The sequence below is a fragment of the Vigna umbellata genome, chromosome 11, assembly GCF_029865625.1.
Source record: "Vigna umbellata cultivar VRB3 chromosome 11, Vumbellata_1.0, whole genome shotgun sequence".
Taxonomy (NCBI): Eukaryota; Viridiplantae; Streptophyta; class Magnoliopsida; order Fabales; family Fabaceae; genus Vigna; species Vigna umbellata.
Genome location: NC_142175.1, coordinates 21228310 through 21250567, shown reverse-complemented (window position 1 = coordinate 21250567; position 22258 = coordinate 21228310). Strand labels below are relative to the sequence as shown.

Here is a 22258-nt window from a genome sequence, read left to right as displayed (position 1 = left end):
GAGCATGGGTTACTATAAATACCCAACTCCTCTCTTGTATTGGGACTTTTTGAGCTTAATGAGAATTAAATTTTCTGAAATCAGAAATTATTCTCTCTTGAAAGTCAGGCTAGAGAGTCCAAAGACTGCCTCTAGCCACCTTCCAAGCACACTCTCTCTCCCTTTCATTTTTCATTATCACCGTGCTTCTCTCATCACGCAACATCGCTCCCATTCGCGTCAGTGGCTTAGCACACGCGTCCTCTTTTCCCTCGCGCCTCAAACACGCACATCCACATTTCATTTCTCGTTCCTTCACTCTCGCAGAACCGTGCCTCTCATTTCTTTCTCTCGCGCATCCATCCACGTCTCAGAGCGTCTCATTCTCGCTCTTGAGAGTTCCTCGTCTCCAACCACAGATCCACACTCCATACGCATCTTCGAAGGTATTTTATCTTTGTTCATTACACTACCACATCTTCTTCTAGGGTTTCCACTTCCTTCCACCATTTTCCACCGTTCAAACACCTTAATCCCTTTGACCTTCACTTTTCACCGATCATCCGAATCATTTGAACCGATTAATCGGTTTATATTGAGCCTCATCACCATTTTAGGGTTTCTTCGTGTCCGATTAGTGTTTCCACCGATTAAAACCTAGATCCTAGGTTTTCCAGTGTCCGGTCTCCGTTTTTCCCTTCAATCTCGAGTTTCTTATTCCATTCCGCTGCGTCTTCATTCGTCGGAGAAGCTTCGAGGAGTCCGAATCGATCTCGCACAACTTCAATCGACCTCTCCTCGGGTGTTCGTCCATCAAGTGGTATTCAGAGCAAGGTTCGAGCACGCGTCAACAGATAAGTTGTTCTATCTGTTCTGAATTTTTTTTCTCATTTGCTTTGCGTTTGTTTGTTTTTGGTTTGTTCTTATTTGTGATTCATTTTTTTTCTCTGATTCACGAAATGTTGATTCAAGTCTTCTATTGAATCTGTGTCTGTGATATCTTGATTCTGAGTTTCTGTTTCGTGTTTCTGTTTCGCATCTCTATTGCGTTTTTCTTCATTTACGTGGTGTTCATTCATCTTATTTTGTCTCGGTTTGCTTTCGATTCTGAGCAATTTGTGCTGTTCTTTTAATTTCTGATTTGTTCATCATTTTCTATTACTGTCTTGTGATCTGGTTTGTGTCTTCGTTGAATCAATTCCAGGTGTTTTCTGGTTTGATGTTGAACTCATTTTCTGATTTTGTGCTTGTTTGTGCCTTGAGTCAATGTTTTTTTTATCATTTTATTCGGTGAATCCAATTTGTTTGAGTCTTTTAATTTGAAAATCACATTTCTGTCATGTTCTAGTCTTGTGCTTTGTTTTAATTGTCAATTTAATTCGAGTTTAACTAGCTGATGCTTGTGTTTTGTGATTCATTTGTGTTGTTTGCACTGAGTAAGTTCTGTTCACCTTAAATAAGCTATGATATTTGGATAAATGAGCTTGGTGACAGATTTCAGTGGTGGAGATAATGAATCTCATGTTCTTGAATCTGTTTAATGATAACTTTGCTTGGTTTCTGCCTAATCAGTAACAAGTGCATACCAAGTGAGCAATGAAAGGCTCAGCCTAGCTCAGTTGCACATTGATTAATTAGCAGATTTGTTATTTGGCCAGCTACACCGAACTGGTTTTTCTTTGCAGAGTCTGCGAGTCATTCATACTTGGTTTTAAATTCTTTGCCAAGTTCTGATTCAAAATTTTTCCAGTATTGACTTTGTTTCATTGGCATCTATTGAGGTATTAGAATCTGCAGAATTGCATTAAAATTGTTTACAACAGTGATTGAATTTAGTTTGAACTTCTGAGTTTGTGATCCATAGTGTGCATTCACTGTTTTCACTTTGCTATCAATTCTGCAATTGAGAATACATTTTTGGTCACTCAAGGAAGCCTAAACCAGTGGTATTTGAAACTATAACTGTGGCTGAGAGTGATTAACCTCTTGTTTTCCTTTGGATTTTTTTTGAGTTGAACCATGTTTACTTTCCTTTGGCAAAAATTTGATTAAGTTGCAAAAACTGATTAGGTGATCTGTTGTGAATTGTGACTGAAAATAGCAAGTTCTAAAGTGTTATCCAACTCGTCCATTTGGCTATCAAATTGTGAAGAAAAAAAAAAGAGCAAAGAGAACTGGTGCAATTCACAATATTGTTCACTGTTTCAGTAAACTATCTCTGCCAAAATCAAATCAGATATAACTTTCTTCAATCATAACTGGTTCAACTTAAGTCTTTTTTTATTGTTTTTAAAATCTGTTCTAGTTCTATTCCTTAGGTTCTATTTGTTGTGCTTACTTTGATCAAAGCTTTGTTTCTTGTTTGTCTTGATTGAATTTCCTGGTTTTGTCTCAATGCATGTGCATTCTATTCTGCTGTTCTTAATTTGAAGCTTTTGTTGCTTTCATAATCTGATCTAGAGTTGTCTTAAGCAATAGATATGCTGTGTTGTCCTTATTTGTGGCTTTCCTGCTCTGATTTCTGATCTTTGATCTTAGCCTAGCCATTCTTGATTGAGAAGCTGTTATACTTTCGTTTCTGAAATTTGAATGAAGGTTTATGTGCTTGGTAGCATCTTAGGTGGTGGTGGTCTGGAATACTCTCCAGCTTTGTACTGACAAGGGAGAATCTCCCTTCCAAACCTTTCCATTTTGAGTGCTTTAAGCTTTAAGAGAGAAACTTAAGTTTGTGAGCTTTGTGTGGCTGCATCTAAAAGCCAAATATTCTTGTTAAGAGTGTGTTGTAATTTTAAGGCTGCAATAAGTTTTGAACTTGAATTGTGTGCTAATTGTTTACTTGTGCAGCAAAGTAAGTTTGGTTAAGCTGGAATATAACTATTTGATCACCAAGAGAAATCTGCTTCTGCCAGTATCTTAATTCCTGCCTCCTTATGTTTGTAAAATTCTGATTCAATTACTTTTGGTACTTCTGTGTATGACTCCCATTTCATTTTCTCTTATATATGCTACCATTGGGAGTATATGTTGCTTTGTGGTACAGATCTGAACTAAAACAGTGCAGGCAGAAATTGTACAATAGAAGAATTTTAAGCAGTAGCAAAATCTCAGTATAGAGTCTGGAGCAAGCTACAAGCAGTCATCTGAACTGAAGGGAGTTTCTTTCACCTTAAATTGCTTTTGTTTTGGTTGAACTACTCTTGCTATCATGTTGAATCTGGTATGACAATTTTTTGTACACTAGGATTAGCCAATCTGAATTCTGAACTGCATTGTGTTGGATTAATCTGATTTTTGATTACACTGGGTGATTGTTTAATCAGTTTGGTTTCAGCTTAGATTTTACATTTCTTTGAATCTGGTATAATGACCATTTGCATGTGTCTAATAGAATCTGGTTTGATTTTGGTGTGTGCAGAACTGATTTGTTTGAGAGTTTAGCTTGAGCAGGAAATTACTGAGAAAACAGCAACCTAAGCCTTTAATTTGGAAGCTTTGAACTAAAGGGAGTTATCTAGTTTAATTGCTTATGACTGTTTAAACTCTTTTGGATTTAAATTGTTCATTGTTGGATTGCATGATCTGCTGAATTGGTGTGAATTATCTGTGCAGAGTTGCTTTCATTGGAATTCAATTTGTGTACAAGTTTACTTGAGCAGCAACAGAATTTTAATGGAAAGTTTAGAAAGCTTGTGCAGCCAAGAGAAAGGGAAGTTCTTACTGCGCTATATTTTTTTTGTGTGCAATCTGCTTAGCTAAGGGTTTTTAAGTGACAGAAACTTTGTGCAATTGTTGTAGGATGAGACTAGCAAGGAGATTCAAGAGAATTGATTCCAGCAACATCAAAGTTGAGCAACAAAGCTGAATGAAGTGGACCAGGACCAGGACCGTAGCAGCCTAGTATAGTTTTCTTTTAGTTTCAATTTTGTTTGTAATAGGCTTGTGTTAGCCTACTGTTAGCTTTAATTTTTGTTTTGTAAAAGGGCCTTTTTTTTTATAAAGTCCAAGTGTTTAGGAAGAGTCCTTGATGCTCTTTCAAACTCTTGGCAACTTTATTTGCTTTTATTTTTAGCATAGCTAGACAGGTGAATGTGTCTTGTTAGCCAAAGCTACAAGCTTCACCATAGGAGTAGACTTTAATATTGACTTAATTTGTGTATCTCGTAGGGGTCATTAGAGTTCGCTGGTTTCTTTAGTGTTTTTTGTTTCTTTGATTTTTGTGTTCACGTTTAGGGTTGATTAGGCTAAAAGGGATTAAACTCTAAGCCTTTTCACATTAGAGTCCGAGAGTCTAGTCTTTTATTTGTGCTTAATTGTTGAGTTGTGTACTTTGTTTCTAAAGGTGATTTTAATTTAAGGGGTAATTAGTTAGTAGCCTAAGACATTTCTGGCAAGGCAAGACTTGGTACTTAAGCAGCTCTTTAGCTCACCTCTCTTACCTGGGACTTGTCTAAGTGAAAGTTTTGAACCCTTTAGATTAAGAAAACTTTTAAAAACAAAGATGTCTTCTTATGGTTCATATAGGTCTTCTCACTACAAAAAAGTAGGGCATTACCGAAGGCCAGAAACCCTCGGAAAATGCCAAAAGCCGTCGATAATGGACGTTTACCGAAGGCCTATCGACGGCCAAAAATCCTTCGGTAAATCCCTTGTCGCTAACCATTACCGAGGGCTTCTGACCTTTGGTAATTACCGAGGGTCAGAAGCCTTCGGTAATTACCGAAGGGCGAAAGCCCTCGGTAATTACCGAAGGGCGGAAGCCTTCGGTAATTACCGAAGGGCGAAAGCCTTCGGTAATTTCCGAAGGGCAGAAGCCCTCGGTAATGAGCATTCGAGGGTATTTACCGAAGGGCGGAAGCCTTCGGTAATGGCCAGACGAGGGCATTTACCGAAGGGCAAAAGCCTTCGGTAAAATGCAGAGCAGGTTTTAGAGAAATGGTTTTCCCTCTGCAACCCAGACCTGTATAACAAATTTAATTTACAAACAGACCTGCATAAATTGCCAAACACATACAAACATGCATAATGTGCATCTCAAAGATCCAATCAATGATCAATATCCAAGGCACATCAAATAATCCACAGGACATCCATTAATGTAAAAATAATGTATTTATAGTTCAAACATAAAACAATGTAACACAAGGATGTTGTAACATCCAAAGTCTGTAAGTACATCTAACATTGAAATGATATCAACTCAAAATGTTCTAATATCCAAAAGTTTGTCTAACAAGTAATGAGAAAATGAAACCTAATAATGTACATAACTATCATCAGAATGATTTTCATCATCCTGCTCCTCTATTGATGGCTGGACTGGTGTGGGTTGGACTGATGAGGGTTGGACTGATCAGGGTTGGACTGAAGTGGGCTGCTGAGTGGCAGCAGGTGATGAGGACGGTCGTGATTGGGTGGGAGGGATATTTTGTACGTCCCGTGAGGTTTGAGGCAAGACAGTCATGACCAGGGCCTTAAAATTTGAAAACTCTGCTCTGAGATCAGTGAGCTCCTGGTCACGTTGATGGAGTTCCTGCCTGAGTTGAAGAACCTCGTCAAGAGTACTGGTGGAAGAAGAAGGCTGGTGCTTCAGAGTACCTCCTCTGGATGCTGTATAGTTTGCAGCAAGTTGTCCCGCACCATACACTCGTCCCTTTTTCTTCCCACCAACGGTGTCGATCCAGCACTGCGTCCTACGGATGTCATCATCTGCATTACTGGCATCATCCGGTGTAGGAGCTGACTCATGTTCAGATCTAACCTGTGAAAGTCTCGTAGAAAAGTCTTCCTGTTGAAACATTAAAAGCAATGTCAGAGAACGACAGTATAACAGAAATAAAAAATTAGTAATAGTGTTATTTGCTTACATGAGTCTTCCGAGATCTTTCATCAACAAATTCATTAGTTCCCTTCCGAACATGAGTCTGTGCAAAGACCTCATCAACATGGACCGCCCGTCCTAGAGCCTGTGCCTGTAACATAATTAAGAATTACAAGCGTACATATGAAATACAATATACATAACTTGTGTATGAAAGAAAAAGTTATGTAATGAGATTATACCATACGAATGGCATGCTCATGAATGGTGATCGACCCACCAGTATGCAGGGTGCCACCCCTTTCAGACGCTCTGTTCCGCTGGGCTTTGGCACACTTATTGCGGAACTCTACTGTATTCCAATGGGCCAGTAAAGAGTTCCAAATGTGCTCACCCAGCCAGTTAGGGCGCTGTGCTGCATTCCGGGCATCCCTAAACATCTCTGACAGCCGATGAGATGCTTTCATGTGGAAATTTCTGTGTATCTGAGTTTCATGTTCAGGTTTCCACTGCACCTTCCCAGAATATGCTTCTTTTAGTCCAATTATGCCATTCCCCAAACCCTTCTAGCCTATTCTGACCAGATTCAGTCACTTTTGGATAGTCTTTCACTCTTCTCCACACGTGTGATCCAGTCAACTTTGGCGGGGGCATATCCGTTTCAAGTTGTCCTTTTCGAAATGCCTTTTTGTTTCTTCTAAAGGGGTGATCAATGGGCAAGAACCGTCGATGGCAGTCAAACCAACTACTTTTCCGGCCATGACTCAATTGGAATGACTTTGTATGTTCCATGCAATGTGGACAAGCTAATCGACCATGTGTGCTCCAACCAGATAACATGCCGTACGCTGGGAAGTCATTAATAGTCCACATCAAGGCTGCCCTCATAAGGAAATTTTGCCTCCTTGAAACGTCATACGTCCAAACACCATTCCATAACTTCTTCAAATCATCAATCAAAGGCTCCAAGTAAACATCAATCAATGATTTGGGATTAGATGGACCTGGTATTATACACGATAAAAACATGTAAGGCTTTGTCATGCACATCTCAGGTGGTAGATTGTATGGGGTAACTATCACGGGCCAACATGAATACGGTGATGCAGACGCCTGAATGTACGGGGTAAACCCATCAGAGCATAAACCAAGTCTGACGTTACGCGGTTCACTACCAAAGGATGGATGTTTACGATTGAAGTGCTTCCAAGCTTCACCATCAGAAGGATGACGCAAAAGTCCCGGAGTTTTGTTACCATCATGCCATGTCATGTGTTGTGCTGTTTGCATTGAAGTAAACAATCTTTGTAATCTTGGAATTATAGGTAAGTAGAACATGGACTTTAATGGAATTGGTTTTTTTTGCCTCCGTCCAGCATGCATTGTCTGATATCGAGGTGAGCCACAGAACTTGCATTCCACCAACATTGCATCATTTTTGCCACTGTCATTGTCATAGAATAACATACATCCATTAACACAACAATCAATCTTCTTCACATCCAATCCCAACTTTGAAACACATTTTTTGGCTTGGTAATAATTCTTCGGCATCAAATTGTTTGGTGGTGTCAAATCTAACATCAGTTTTGTATAGAAGTCCACTGCTTGAATGGGAACGTTCCAATTAGATTTGCCAGCCATGAGTCTAATGCACACTGACAATTTTGACTCAGATGAACCTTCAAATACAGGTAGATTTGCCTCTGTCAGTAAATTGTAAAACCTCTGCGTCGTTTCATTTGGAGGTTCTTCATCATGACTATCGTCTTGTTCTTGTTGAGCATGGTGACGAAGTGCATTGTCGACCATCTCTTGCATATAGGCAAATTGATCTATCTCAGATGTATGTACAATAGTATTCGAACCTGATGCAATCCGCTCTTCAGCTGCGATGGAGGTCGATGGCATTTCTTCACCATGAAATGTCCAAACCGTGTAATTAGGCATGAACCCTTTTTGGTAAAGGTGAACTTTGACGACTTCATCTTTCAAAATCATTGTACATTCGCACTTGATGCATGGACATCGAATCCCTCCATCAAGGGCATAATATTGACAGCGTCGGGCCGTCTCCACAAACTCTTCAACTCCAAGGACAAAAGATTCCTTCAAACCTCTCCTTCCACTATAACAACGATCGTACATCCATCCACGATGATTGGGAAAATGGGCCATGTTCTGTGACAAGCCAAAGAAATCAAAACTTAGCCAATACAGCGACAATCCATGTGACATAAGTAATAAACCTATTACTACTCAAGTCGAACATGGAAGGCAATTTCAACACTATTGTCATACGCATTCAATAAGGGCGTGCAAAGACAAGTCCTCAGTATTGAAATGTGTTTGACATCCTAAGTGGTTGTGTATTAAATTTGGGGAGTCAACTTTCTGACATTATTGAAGTTCTATTTTATACAGTACTTCAACATATTATGTACATTGTAAGTGTTTAAGATACTTTCACCATTCTCATTCCATTGAGAATGTGTGTAGTACCATAGGACTTTAAAAGACTACTTAACTTAATCAAGTTGTAGCTAATAAATGAACATACAATATCGAGGAACATACAATATATACATCAACATACAACATATACACGAACATTCAATCATGGCCTAAATGTAGGTTTGATAACAAATTTCTGCAAGGAAATAAAATTCTCACGTACTTTAGTCTATTTATAGGTGTGCAATAGTCAAATTTTGTTTTTCTATTTATTTTTCAATTGAGACTTCATTTTTATCTTTCTTTTATCTTTGATAAGTTGTGTAGATAGTTAGTTTACTATTTTGGTGAGTACTTTAATAGACTTTGCATTCTTTGCACTTTTAGTGTTTTCTAGGTACTACTTTTAGGTTCTAAGTTGTCATATTTTGCATTTTAGGTACTTTTTGTGGTAAGTTCTTAATTAACTAGTTTTTACCATTCTAAACTTCTTAGGATAGTTTATTTGTAGTTTATTTTCCTAGTTTAGTGCAGTTTGCAATTGTAGTACACTTCTAACAAAGGTTTGAGTAGTGATTTTTAGCTACTTAATCTACTTTTTTAGGTTTCAAGTAGGCAAACTTTGAGATTTAGCTACTTCATATATTTTGACATGTTTCTTAACTTCCTTTAACAACTTCAAACTTGTTAGGATGTGTAGAATTGAAATTTAAAGATTGCAAATTTTCAAACAGCAAGCCAAAGGTGAAAAATTGCACCAAAAAAGGCTAAAAAAAATGGGACTACATTGGTAAAACTGAATTGCAGTGAATCTAAGGCTCAATTGAGACTTCAAGCAAGTTTATATCATCAAATTGGATGTGTGCAAACACTTAAACACCCAAGAAACAGATTACACCAGAAAATCAGTGGTGCACTTCCAATTATAGGCTAAATTTGGTGGTTTAAGGGGTGATTCTTCATAAACACGTTTGGAAATATAAATTGATGTTTTTAGCAACTTTGTATCATCATTTTGAAGGTGTTTAGACACTGAGCTAGCAAAGAAACACATTGCACTAAAAAATGACTAGTTCACTTCCAAATTAAGGCAAAATTGATGGTTTAGAAAGTGATTTTGCATATGACCTCAAATTTAACCAAATGAACACTGCATACATGTTTCTTAACTTCCTTTAACAACTTTAAACTTGTTAGGATGTGTACAATTGAAATTTAAAGATTGCAAATTTTCAAACAGCTAGCCAAAGGTGAAAAATTGCACCAAAAAAGGCTATAAAAAAGTGGACTACAGTGGTCAAAATGAATGGCAGTGTCTCTAAGGCTCAATTGAGACTTCAAGCAAGTTTATATCATCAAATTGGATGTGTGCAAACAGTTAAATAGCCAAGAAACAGATTACACCAGAAAATCAGTGGTCCACTTCCAATTTTAGGCCAAATTTGGTGCTTAAATGGGTGAATCTTCATAAACACGTTTGGAAATATAAATTGATGTTTTTAGCAACTTTTTATCATCAATTTGAAGGTGTTTAGACACTGACCTACCAAAGAAACACATTGCACTCAAAATTGACTAGTTCACTTCCAAATTAAGGCAAATATGATGGTTTAGGAAGTGATTTTGCATATGAACTCAAATTTGGCCAAATGAACAGTGCATACATGTTTGAAAAGGTGAAATACACTTGGAAAAATGTTTAAACTGCACTGAAATGGACAGATTAAAAAAAACACCCCTTTTGTAGCCAAATATGCAACACTTTTTACACAAAATTTGGACCACAATGTAGAAATCAATGGAATCAAAACTGGACAGTAGAATCAATGACTCAAGAAGGTCATAATACACTACATCTAAAGAATAATGTTTGGTAATTTTAAAAAACCACATGAAATGCCCACTGCACCAGAAAATGACTTTCAAAATGGTGGTTTTAAGGCCAAAAATGCTTGGAAGTGTTTCAATAGCAAAAGTGATGCTTGAAGCAAGTTTATATGATCAATTTGAAGGTGTGCAACCACTTAAACAATAAAGATAAAGACTACACCAAAAAATCAGTGGTCTACTTCTAATTTTAAGCAAAATTTGGTGGTTTAAAGGGTGATTTTGCACAAACACGTTTGGACACATAATTTGCAGTTTTGAGCAACTTTGTATCATCAATTTGGATGTGTTTAAACACTGAAACAGCCAACAAACACACTGCAGCAGAAAATCACTAGTTCACTTCCAATTTTAGGCACATGACTTTAGACAAAACTAGGAAATGAATATGTAAGGTGGAATTCAACTCAGCCAAACCAAATTCACTGATTAAGATGATGAAGTAACACTAAGGAACACTGGAAGTACAAGCACAACAAGTACAAAGACGATTTAAACCCATTTGTCTCCTTTTTAGTAAACTTTTTTAGGTTCTAAGAACTCAAAAATCTGAGTTTTAGGTCAATGTTTGCTTTTGAGTAGTTTCCTAGTCTCATTTCACTACTTTAGACTTGTTAGGATATTAACATTAGTTATTATTAGTCTACTTTAGCTGAATTGCCTCTTTCTCACCCTTTTAGTAGACTTTTAGGTAGTCAAATTTTTAGATTTTGCTACTTCATCCAATTTGACATGTCTATTAGCTTCATTTAAGTACTTTAAAGTTGTTAGGATAACAACAGTATACTTTCTTTGCTTATATTAGGTGAATATCAAAATTGTCAACTATTTTTAGAACACTTTTTATGTTTCCACTGCACCTTCAATTTTGAGACTTCACAATTGAAGTCCAAAATCATATGTTCAACTTTAAGACACGTATCTTTGAACATGTTGAAGGCCAAATTAATCACTGGAGTGGCCTTAACCACTACCAGGTGGAGTAAAGTTAATAAAGTTTAACCTAAGAGATGGTCTACTTTAGCCTTAGTAAGGAATTTTCAGTTTTTTAGTTAATATATAAACTATAAAACAACTATAACTTTGGTTCCTCCTTCTACTTTCGTAACTTGGGGGATTCATGATAGTATATAACCAACATATATGCATGTTGGTTTGTCCTTGTACTCTACTTCATCCTTATAGTTACATCATGAATTGGTGTAATGAAATTGCCTATACTTAAATGTTAAAAGGTTGGGTTGTTGTTATACCTTGTTTACAGGAATGTTTGAACCAATTTTCCAAGGTTTAAATATTTTAGAACATGTGATAGGGTCCAGTTTTACTTTTTCTGCAGATTTCGTGCAATAAAATTCAAGTTTTGGCATTTTTAGTTCATATCACCAAGGCTAGACATGGTATCATTTCCTTATAAGTTAATATCTTACTACACAACCACCTAAGGACAGATTCAAAATGAAAATAAGAAGCTGGAACATATTCACACAATTCACAACAGAACCAAAAACACCAATGGTAACAAATAATTAAATTTCAACCTCATGATCAAGTTCAATAATGCAGAGCTGGAATGGTAGGAAATTCATTATGGATGACATCAATTACAAATAAAACTTACAGGTTGTAGATTTTTTAACTGAAGCTACCACTTACAGCTGCCTCAAACTTCCCTATTCAACCAATATTCTGTTTCAGCTCCTCTTCCTAAAGATGCTACCTCAAATGAGTAAGGTCTCTAAGTTGGAAACTGCACCACACCACTTAAGGTCAGCACAAACCAACAATATAAACATCAATCCAAATGTTAACACTAAACCAATAAACAGTTAAGGCAATACAAAATGTAACAAAGTGAAAACTTAAACAAGTATTGACAAGGATCAAACAAGAGTTTCTATCACATGTCTACTTCCCCTACTCTTTTATCAATAAAGAACCACCTCTTCAATGTTATCTTGTCACTGCTCTTGGGGTAACAGTCCAACAACTTCTGAGCTTCTGAAAATAATGATCATATATTTGATTTACTTTTAAGTACTTGAAAATCTGGTTATAAGAATCATTTCAACAAATGGAAATCTGGAGTATGAGTCCACTTGTTCATCTTCTTATCAAATTGGAAGGTAATAAAACACTTGCAGGCATGTATTCAAAAAGCTGCTTTTTTAAATATATATATATATATATATATATATATATATATATATAATTCTAAATAATTAGTGGCATCAATAGAATTGGAAAATTTTTTATGTTTGATGGATGTTACTGAAAATATTCACAGCAAAATGCTATAATCAACATTCAATCAATTAAAATACCAAAAATGCTTGAGATCTATACAAGTTGGCCTTAATTGACAGCTAAAGATTATTGAGGTTACCTTGAACTATGGTTGAGTAATACGAAGGTGCTAGGATCATACACATTCAAATAACTTGTAAAAGACAAGGTTGAAAGAGTAAAGGGATCAATGAATGTATGCACTGAGTGTGAAAGGGTAAAGGCATCAATGAGAGTTCAAAGAGTAAAGCCATCAATTTTGGCAGCTGAGTGTGAAACCCTCTGTCTCAATTTAACTTCTTGCCTTTGACCAAGTGAAAATGAAGAAGGACAAGAAAATGGTAATTAAAAAAGTATCACAGATGACTCTATTTTAGTTTGTAGCTTTGGATCACAGGGGAAGCTTATATGAAGTGGTAAATGACAAACTAAGGCTTGCACTGTGAAATACAATATATATTCAACAAAGAGATGATTGACAGTAGTAATTTTTTTATTTTAAGTCACATTGAATGAAAAATACAGGGATATAATGATGACATCAGAGCACATGGGAATGATGAAAAGAAAAAGAAGATTTGATGCAGAGACTGATGCAGGATTTCTAGATGAAAGAATTCATAATTTTTAACCTACACGCTCCAGCAAACAAATCTTTGTATTTTTTCAAAATGAAACCTATTTATGGATGGAAACAACATAAATTGGATGGAAGCAACTCCCTACTCCATTGATCTCAAGCATAAGCTATACGAATTTAAAGTAAAACTTGCAGTATACAACAGAATGAACCAAAGATGGCTGGAACACTGATGTTTTTTAAACATTGACAAGGCATATAACATCCACTTAATCTCATTGGTCAATTCATGCTTTGCTGATATGAAAGTAGCTATTTTCATGTTTTGCTGATTTTTTTTAATGTTATATAACTTCATTCATAGAGAAAACAAAAAGAAATAACCTTAATTATAATTTATATCTCTGTATTTAATCAGCTAATTACTCTCAACAACCTTCATCTCCATAAAAAAACAGTTCAGACCAAGTCAAAGAACATTGTTACCCTTTGCTAACAAAGCTCACACACCACCCCTAGAACTTGCTCCTCAATCCTCTCCCTCTCCCTTGTTAATTGACTTCATTTTTGAACTTTAGGTCCCTTTTTAAGTCCAGGGTGCCCAACCCTACTATTATATGAAGAACACTTTCACTCTTTGGCAGCAAGAAAGCACACACTACACTAAAGACAACGTCTTCAAATCCGAATATGGAAGGTGAATTCATCTTCCAATTGGTATAATAGGGTAATGTATCTTTATGGATGTCAAAGCAAAGAACCTAACAAGGAAACAACTTAGGTATGCTAGGGTGCAAGGGTCCTATTAGCGGAATGAAATTACTATTTCAAGTGTTTGTTTTACACACAACATATGACCATAATTACTATTTCAATGTCTACCATTTACAGACAACATATGAGCATAATTAAAGCTAAAAATAGGAAGAACAGTAAAATTTTAAAATATGACATCCAACTAATATTTTCCATGGTTAAATGGTTTAGAACAAGTTCAAAACAAATTGACAAAGCTAAAAATTTAAGCATAACAGTGAAAACAATATGAAAAATAGCAAAAATGAGGAGTAAAGAGACTTACATATCGACGCCAGACAAGTCCAGCAGCTGGGTTTTCTTCGATTGTTGCCTCTTCCACGCACCACGAAGCCCCTCCTCCACGTTGTGCCCTCCTCCACGAAGCCCTCCTGACGCACCCACAACAAATTTGTGACGCAGCCCCTGCAACCACGGAACGTTGGGGAATGTTGGTGACTGAGACGACCTCCGACAACAAAACCTCCCAAATTTGGGCAATGTTGGTGACGGTATAATGGCTGGAAGAAACGAGAAAGCTGGTGAGGGTTTGATGTCTCCGAAAAAGGGGGAATGCTGGTTAGGGTTCGAAGAAAGAAACGCAATATTTTGGCTCGAAAAATGAAAGTTTGCAGAGGGAAACCAAGTCCGCTGGGGTTAATTACACGAGCACCTTACCGAGGGTCATATATCCTTCGGTAAGTTAATTCACTAAAGCCAATACCGAGGGCTCAAAGACCTTCGGAAAAAAAACCTTCGGTAATGAATGCATTTCACCATGGCCTTCGGTAATCATCTTTGTGACCGTCGGAAACGCAATTTTACCGAAGGGCAAAAGGCCGTCTGTAAAAACCCTTCGGTAATGCCTGAATTTCTTGTAGTGTCTAGGTTAGATAAAGTTGATGAAATGTTTAAACAAGCTAGGAATCTTCCATCATTTGGTAAAGACATAGGAGCATTAACATACCTAGCTTGGGAGAAAGAAATTGATAAAATAAATCCTTGGTTTTATGAAGAGAGTGAATATTATGTCCTTAGCATATATCTCTCTAAGTTAGAAGAAAATGCAAGTGAGTGGTGGGATGAAAGACAATATCATGTTAGGAAAGGTAGAAAGTCCTCCATACGTGATTGGCATGATTTAAAAGCTTGCATGAGAAGAAAGTTTGTGCCTTCAAGCATTAAAAGAAACCTAGAACTAATTAGGGATTGCATTAATGATGGAAAATTATTTCTTGAGAGTTTAAATGATCATGGGTTTCTTCGTAGAGAATTAGAATTTGGGGCAAGACTTAAGGAGATCAAGGATAAGAAAAGAGAAAGAGAGATTGAGAGAAAAGAAAAGGAAGAAAGGAAAGAAGAAGAGAAGAGAGAGAGAGAACAAATAGAGAAAAGAGAAGAGAGAAGAAGAGAGGAATTAAGAAGAGAAGAAGAGAGAAAAGAAGAAAAGAGAGAAAGGCAAGAAAGAGAGAAGAAAGAAAAGGAGAAATTGTTACTGATGACAAATCCTATTCTTTCAAAGACTGTGGGACCTAAAAGGGAAGGTTTCCAAATCTTTACTTCTTTTCCAATAATTGATTACTTTTCAATTTTTGACCTCTCTTTCAAACCAATTGTCATGAAAACATTTTCAAAATATGACAATTCAAATCTTGAGTTATTGTTATCTTTAAGAAAACAATTAACTCAAGATAAAATTGAATTTGGACTTCTAAAATTTTCAAAGATTACAAATCAAAGTATTAGAAGTTCTTATTCTCTTGTTTTTAAAGAAAAATTCTTTCTTGGATTAATATTAACCGAAGATATATTTGATGTGTATTGCAGATTCGTGTTTGATCCAGGAGGAAGAAAACTAGATCTAAAAGAATAAGGCCACTCCAAGATGGCCATGCTCCCAAAGATTGTGTGGAGCTTCTTCATAAGGCGATTGCCAGATTTGAGGACAAATCTTTTCTTAAGAGGGAGGGCATGATGGAATCCTACTTGACTTAGTCTTCCTTTTGTATTTTTATCTTTTCTAGCTTAGCTCTTAAGGAGCATGGGTTACTATAAATACCCAACTCCTCTCTTGTATTGGGACTTTTTGAGCTTAATGAGAATTAAATTTTCTGAAATCAGAAATTATTCTCTCTTGAAAGTCAGGCTAGAGAGTCCAAAGACTGCCTCTAGCCACCTTCCAAGCACACTCTCTCTCCCTTTCATTTTTCATTATCATCGTGCTTCTCTCATCACGCAACATCGCTCTCATCCGCGTCAGTGGCTTAGCACACGCGTCCTCTTTTCCCTCGCGCCTCAAACACGCACATCCACATTTCATTTCTCGTTCCTTCACTCTCGCAGAACCGTGCCTCTCATTTCTTTCTCTCGCGCATCCATCCACGTCTCAGAGCGTCTCATTCTCGCTCTTGAGAGTTCCTCGTCTCCAACCACAGATCCACACTCCATACGCATCTTCAAAGGTATTTTATCTTCGTTCATTACACTACCACATCTTCTTCTAGGGTTTCCACTTCCTTCCACCATTTTCCACCGTTCAAACACCTTAATCCCTTTGACCTTCACTTTTCACCAATCATCTGAATCATTTGAACCGATTAATCGGTTTATATTGAGCCTCATCACCATTTTAGGGTTTCTTCGTGTCCGATTAGTGTTTCCACCGATTAAAACCTAGATCCTAGGTTTTCCAGTGTCCGGTCTCCGTTTTTCCCTTCAATCTCGAGTTTCTTATTCCATTCCGCTGCGTCTTCAGTCGTCGGAGAAGCTTCGAGGAGTCCGAATCGAGCTCGCACAACTTCAATCGACCTCTCCTCGGGCGTTCGTCCATCAACTGCTCTCATTTCTTGGAAGTCAAAGATGTTGATAGGGGAGCACTGTGATAGCTGAACCCAATCGCTGTGATAGTGGTTTTTGATGATGACAACACATTGATAATAAAAACACATGAATATGTATTGTGGTATATGTCATATGTTGTATGTGTTTATGATTATTGTGAAATATGCACATATTGTGATTGTCACAAGTGTTCAACATATAATATGTTGATTGTTGCATATTGTGTTAGTAAAGTGATCATCTCTGTGTATGCATACTGTATGTTTTGATCAAAGGAAATCATATGTACAAAAGCATATCTGAATGACTAAATCGATTCAGGTCATCACACAACTTGTGTTTTTAAACTAAGGCAAAACAACTTCTTTTGAATCGATTACATTAATTGGTGAATCGATTAAAACACGTGTGTTTGCAAATATCTTTTTCAAATGTGTTGTGTTGTGAATTAGAAAGAAAAAATTTTCAAAAATGTGCTAAGTGTTGAAGCTTAATTGATTACATGGATTATGTATTCAATTAAGTCTTTTATTAATTTGAAAATTATTTCATGCTTGTCCTAACTGTTTCAACGACCATATTTTTAAATGTGTTCACTAAGCATTAAATGTAAATCGATTGCATTAATTGCGTATTCAGTTAAGGAGCTTAATTGTATATAAATATGTTACAAGTATTTAATCTAACCGATTAGATTAAAAGAATAATCGATTAAATTGCGTCTGAATTGACTAAAACTATATATAGACGCATTGCTGGATTTTTGAAAGACAATTGAGATTAACATTTTCATATATGATTTAGATTGTGCTAAAATGGTTTAGAGGTGATGAAACGCTCCAAGAAACAAGAAATTGAAGTGGTGGACTATTCATGAGAGACAAGCTTGACTCATTTGAAGAATTTGATCTTTCTGCACAATTGAGGTGCTTGCTGTGTGGTCAGGAGAGTTTCGCAATCTGTTTGTTGTTGTTCCTTGTGCATGTTGCCAGGAAGAAGAATAAGGAGTTCTTGTACTTTGAGAAGATTGTTCTTGCTGCATGGTTTTTGTATTTGCCTATATTAGATTAGTGAGTTAGAGAGGTGATTTACATTTTGATAGTGTGGTCGCTGTAAAGCCCTTGTTGTAAAAACTCATCTCTATAGTTTAAATTGTCTTTCAATCTCAGGTTGATTGAAAGGAGACTGGATGTAGGCATTAAGGCCAAACCAGTATAAAACTCAAAGTTTGATTTTTCTTCTCCCTATCTCTCTGCATTAATCGATTACATACCGTCATCATTCAAATACGCATACTATTATATTGCATACACATTTCTTTTTGTTCAAGAAAGGTTTAAAGATTCTTTCTATTTGCGAAAAAGATTTGAAAAGCGAGTATTTTTATAAAACACCAATTCACCCTCCCTCTTGGTGTTGAGAAACAAAGCTCATTATTTCTAACAATTGGCACCAGAGCTGGTTTTCGAAATTTTTTTGAAAAACAAATCGATTGACCTTTTTATCGAATCGGTTGTTCGATCCTGAGATGGCGTTTGTTTCTCAAACACTGAGGAAGAGTGAATTTGTTTTTGAGTGTGTGCATGTTACTTGTAATGATAAGTGCAATTCAATCACTAATGGTTTTTTTTAGTCTTTTGAAGCAGGTTTATTGCGAACCAGGAAAGATGGTGTAAATAGACTAGAACCTAGAGTTGAAAGGTTAAACTTGCAAGCTGAAAGATTTACTAGATTGCTCAGCAAGAAGAAAGCTGACGAGCATCAAAATGATGATAAAAAGAAGATCAAGGACTGATCTCATCATGATGGCCAAGTCTGACACAACGAAAGCGTGTTTAGAACAAGAAGCAAAGGGATCCATGTGGTATCTGGATAACAGATGTTCAAGGCACATGACAAGAGATCCAACAAAATTCATAAGCATCTCTCACATGACTATTGGTCATGTCACTTATGGTGATAGTAATAAGGGTAAAATCATCGATATTGGTAAAATTCAAACACCTTCTACATATGAAGTTGATAATGTACTGCTTGTTGAAGGTTTGAAACATAATCTGCTTAGTATTAGCCAATTGTGTGATAAAGGTCTGAAAATAACGTTTGAACCAAAGTACTGTCTGATAAGCAATGGTTCAACAGATGAATTGTTATTAATAGGAAAGAGATACAACTATATATATATATATATATATATATATATATATATAATTGACCTTAGAAAAACATCATTCAAGTCTGTTGTATGTCTTATGTCTAAAGAAGATGTGCATGGTTATGGAACAAAAGATTAGCTCACATTAATATGGGCCAGTTAAAAAAACTTGTGTCTAAAGATCTTTTTATTGGTCTTCCAAACATTCGTTATGCTTCTGAAAGATTATGTGACGTCTATACAAAAGGCAAACAAACAAGAATGTCTTTTAAAATTAAAAGAGAAATGTCTACTACCACACCTCTTGAATTATTGCATATGGACTTGTTTGGTCCCTCTAGAGTCAGGAGTCTCGGTGGTAATTTGTATGGTTTGGTGATCGTTGATGACTACTCTCGTTATACCTGAACTTTCTTTATTTCTGCCAAAAGTGAAACTTTCAGGGTGTTTAAGAAATTTGCTGCTGTAATACAAAATGAAAAGGAACTCAGAATAAAATCCATAAGGAGTGATCATGGCAAAGAATTCTAGAACGAAATGTTTGATGACTACTGTGCGAAAATGGGAATCTCTCATAATTTTTCTGCACCAAGGACCGCTCAACAGAATAGAGTCATGGAAAGGAAGAATAGAGCATTGGAAGAGCTGGCAAGAACTATGCTCAATGAGAGAGACTTACCAAAATACTTCTGAGCGGATGCTGTAAGCACAACATGCTATGTACTGAACAAAACAGTGATCAGATAAATGCTGAAACTAACTCCCTACGAATTGTTCAAGGGAAGAAAGCCAAACATCACACTATTTAATGCTCACATTAATTGCGTATTCAGTTAAGGAGCTTAATTGGTTATAAATCTGTTACAAGTATTTAATGTAACCGATTATATTAAGAGAGTAATCGATTAAATTGCGTCTGAATTGACTAAAGCTATATATAGACGCATTGATTGGATTTCTGTAAGACAATTGAGATTAAAATTTTCATATCTGATTTAGATTGTGCTAAAAAGTTTTACAGAGGTGATCAAACGCTCCAAGAAACAAGAAATTGAAGTGGTGCACTATTCTTGAAGATTTCTTTAGAGACAAGCTTGACTGATTTGAAGAATCTGATCTTTCTGTACAACTGAGGAGCTTATTGTGTAATTAGGAGAAGTTTCGTAATCTGTGTTTTGTTGTTCCTGTGCGTGTTGCTAGGAAGAAGAACGAGGAGTTCTTGTACTTTGAAAGGGTTCTCAAAGGGGTGATTGCAGGAGAGGATTGTTCTTGCTGCAGGGTTTTTGTATTTGGCTATATTAGATTAGTGAGTTAGAGAGGTGATTTACATTTTGACAGTATAGTCGCTGTAAAGCCCTTGTTGTAAAAACTCAGATCTCTATAGTGCAAATTGGCTTTCAATCTCAGGTTGATTGAAAGGAAACTGGATGTAAGCATTGAGGCCGAACCAGTATAAAACTCAGAGTTTGATTTTTCTTCTCCCTATCTCTCTACATTAACCGATTACATACTGTCATCATTCGAATATGCATATTGTTATATTGCATACACATTACTTGCTGTTCAGGAAAAGTTTAAAGATTCATCCTATTTGCGAAAAAGATCTGAAAAGCGAGTATTTTTATAAAACACCAATTCACCCCCTCCCCCCCCCCCCTCTCTCTTGGTGTTGAGAAACAAAGCTCATCATTTCTAACAAAAGAAACAAACCACCGTCTCCAAATCCTCTTGTAAGCCGAATACAAGTCCTTAGCTTCTCTAACTTGTGAACTGCAATGACTACAATATCTTTTAAAAGATTTACATATATCGTGCCCGACTCCTTATTCAATCTATTGTGATAACAATTATGCTATCCACATTGCCAAGAATCCCACCTTTCATGAGACAACCAAACATATAGACATAGACTGCCACATTACTAGACAAAAGCTTCAAGATGGTCTCATTCTTCATGTGTCTTCTGCCAATCAAGTTGTTGACTTTTTCACCAAGTCTTTTTATCCTTCTCCTTTTAACACTATTGTATCCAAGCTAAACATGCATAATATCCATGTTCATCTTGAGGGAGGGTGATAAAGATCTAAACAAATCTCTTCTTCTATTGTAACTGTTTTTAGTTTTCCTTCCTTGTATATATTTCTCTATTTTTGCTTCCATAGTAACATACATTGCTTAACTTCATTCTCAATAATACTTTTCTCTTGAGCCTTTTATCAAATACTTACATTATATGCTTCTTTTGTTTGAGCATACATATTCAATAGGAAGAAATTGCCAATGTACTTGAGTAACTTTAATTGACTTTTGGAATTAGCTCCAATAGAAAATTATTTTCAAAAGAGAGCTCATGTATATTATTATGCTTGGAATGAGAGCAACAAGTTCCAGCTATGTTGACAAAGGAAAAAAAGTGCTACTTTTAATGCCAAGATAGTTCATCTTGTTGTTATCAATTATGATCTCATTCCTACTAATCCATTCCAAGTGAAAGATTTTCCAAACATTATCCAAGGAGTGAATAAGAATTGGAATCATTAGTAGATCAAGTAACCAAGACCAAATTCTACTCGCCACGCAACATTCTAAAAAAGATGAATCATAAAAGCCCTTGCTTTCTCAAAATATCATTAGTTGGTAGCTTGCTAAAGATCAACCTTCACAACATGGAAAGATCTAGAAAAGGGTATAGCATTATGGTAAATAGATTTTTACCATCCAACACCTGCTGAGGCATCTTTAATGTGCTGATAAGCCCATCTACCAAGCAACATATTACTAGAGGTGTCAACTTGACCCATGACCCATAGGTTAACCCTAACCCATTCTTTCAAAAGTCCCATTTTAGGAAGTCACTCAAGTAGAGGCCAAAAACAGTCCCAATCCCCAAAGTCCCTTGTCAAGTGAGTTAGGATCATGGTTAAAGTGAGTTTAGCCGCACTAAATAAACTTATGTCTACTTTAATTTTCAAACCTATTTACTTTTCACAAATTCATAATTTAGTTATTCAAGACTCAAATTCTTTATATCATTAGATTTTATATATTTTTTAATTTAAGAAAAAAATATAAGATTATTTTTCATGTTAAAAATTCAATTTCAAGAAATTATGAATTTGATTATTTTCTTAATTATTTATTGATTACTGTTATTAATTTTTCAGTGCAGTATTTATAACCATAATTTTTCAGTGCAGTATTTTCTTAATTATTTATTGATCACTGTTATTTTTTTTAAAGAGGGTCTAAGTTATGGTTACTTTTTCTAATATGAAATTTCTTTTTCTAAAAATATACCCACTAAAAATATTATTTAATTAGATATTTAATTAAATGTTTTTTAAAATATTTAATTTAATATTAATCATCAACTTTTAACTTATTAAAAATAAATCATAATTCAATTTTAATGTGAAAATTATTTACAAGTAGATTTTAGTTGATATATCTAATATGAATAATC

At 35.9% G+C, this 22258-nt stretch overlaps 1 protein-coding gene across 1 annotated transcript; it reads right to left on the bottom strand.

Moving 5' to 3' along the window:
* Nucleotides 1–4903: 4903 nt before the first annotated feature.
* Nucleotides 4904–6306, bottom strand: LOC148191165 (uncharacterized). Its single transcript, XM_088101313.1, has 4 exons — nt 6040–6306; nt 5844–5948; nt 5411–5764; nt 4904–4936 (listed from the first exon to the last, which is right to left on the bottom strand). Exons 1-4 carry the CDS (start codon nt 6262–6264, stop codon nt 4904–4906), a joined length of 717 nt encoding a protein of 238 aa, XP_087957439.1. The 5' UTR covers nt 6265–6306.
* Nucleotides 6307–22258: the final 15952 nt, after the last annotated feature.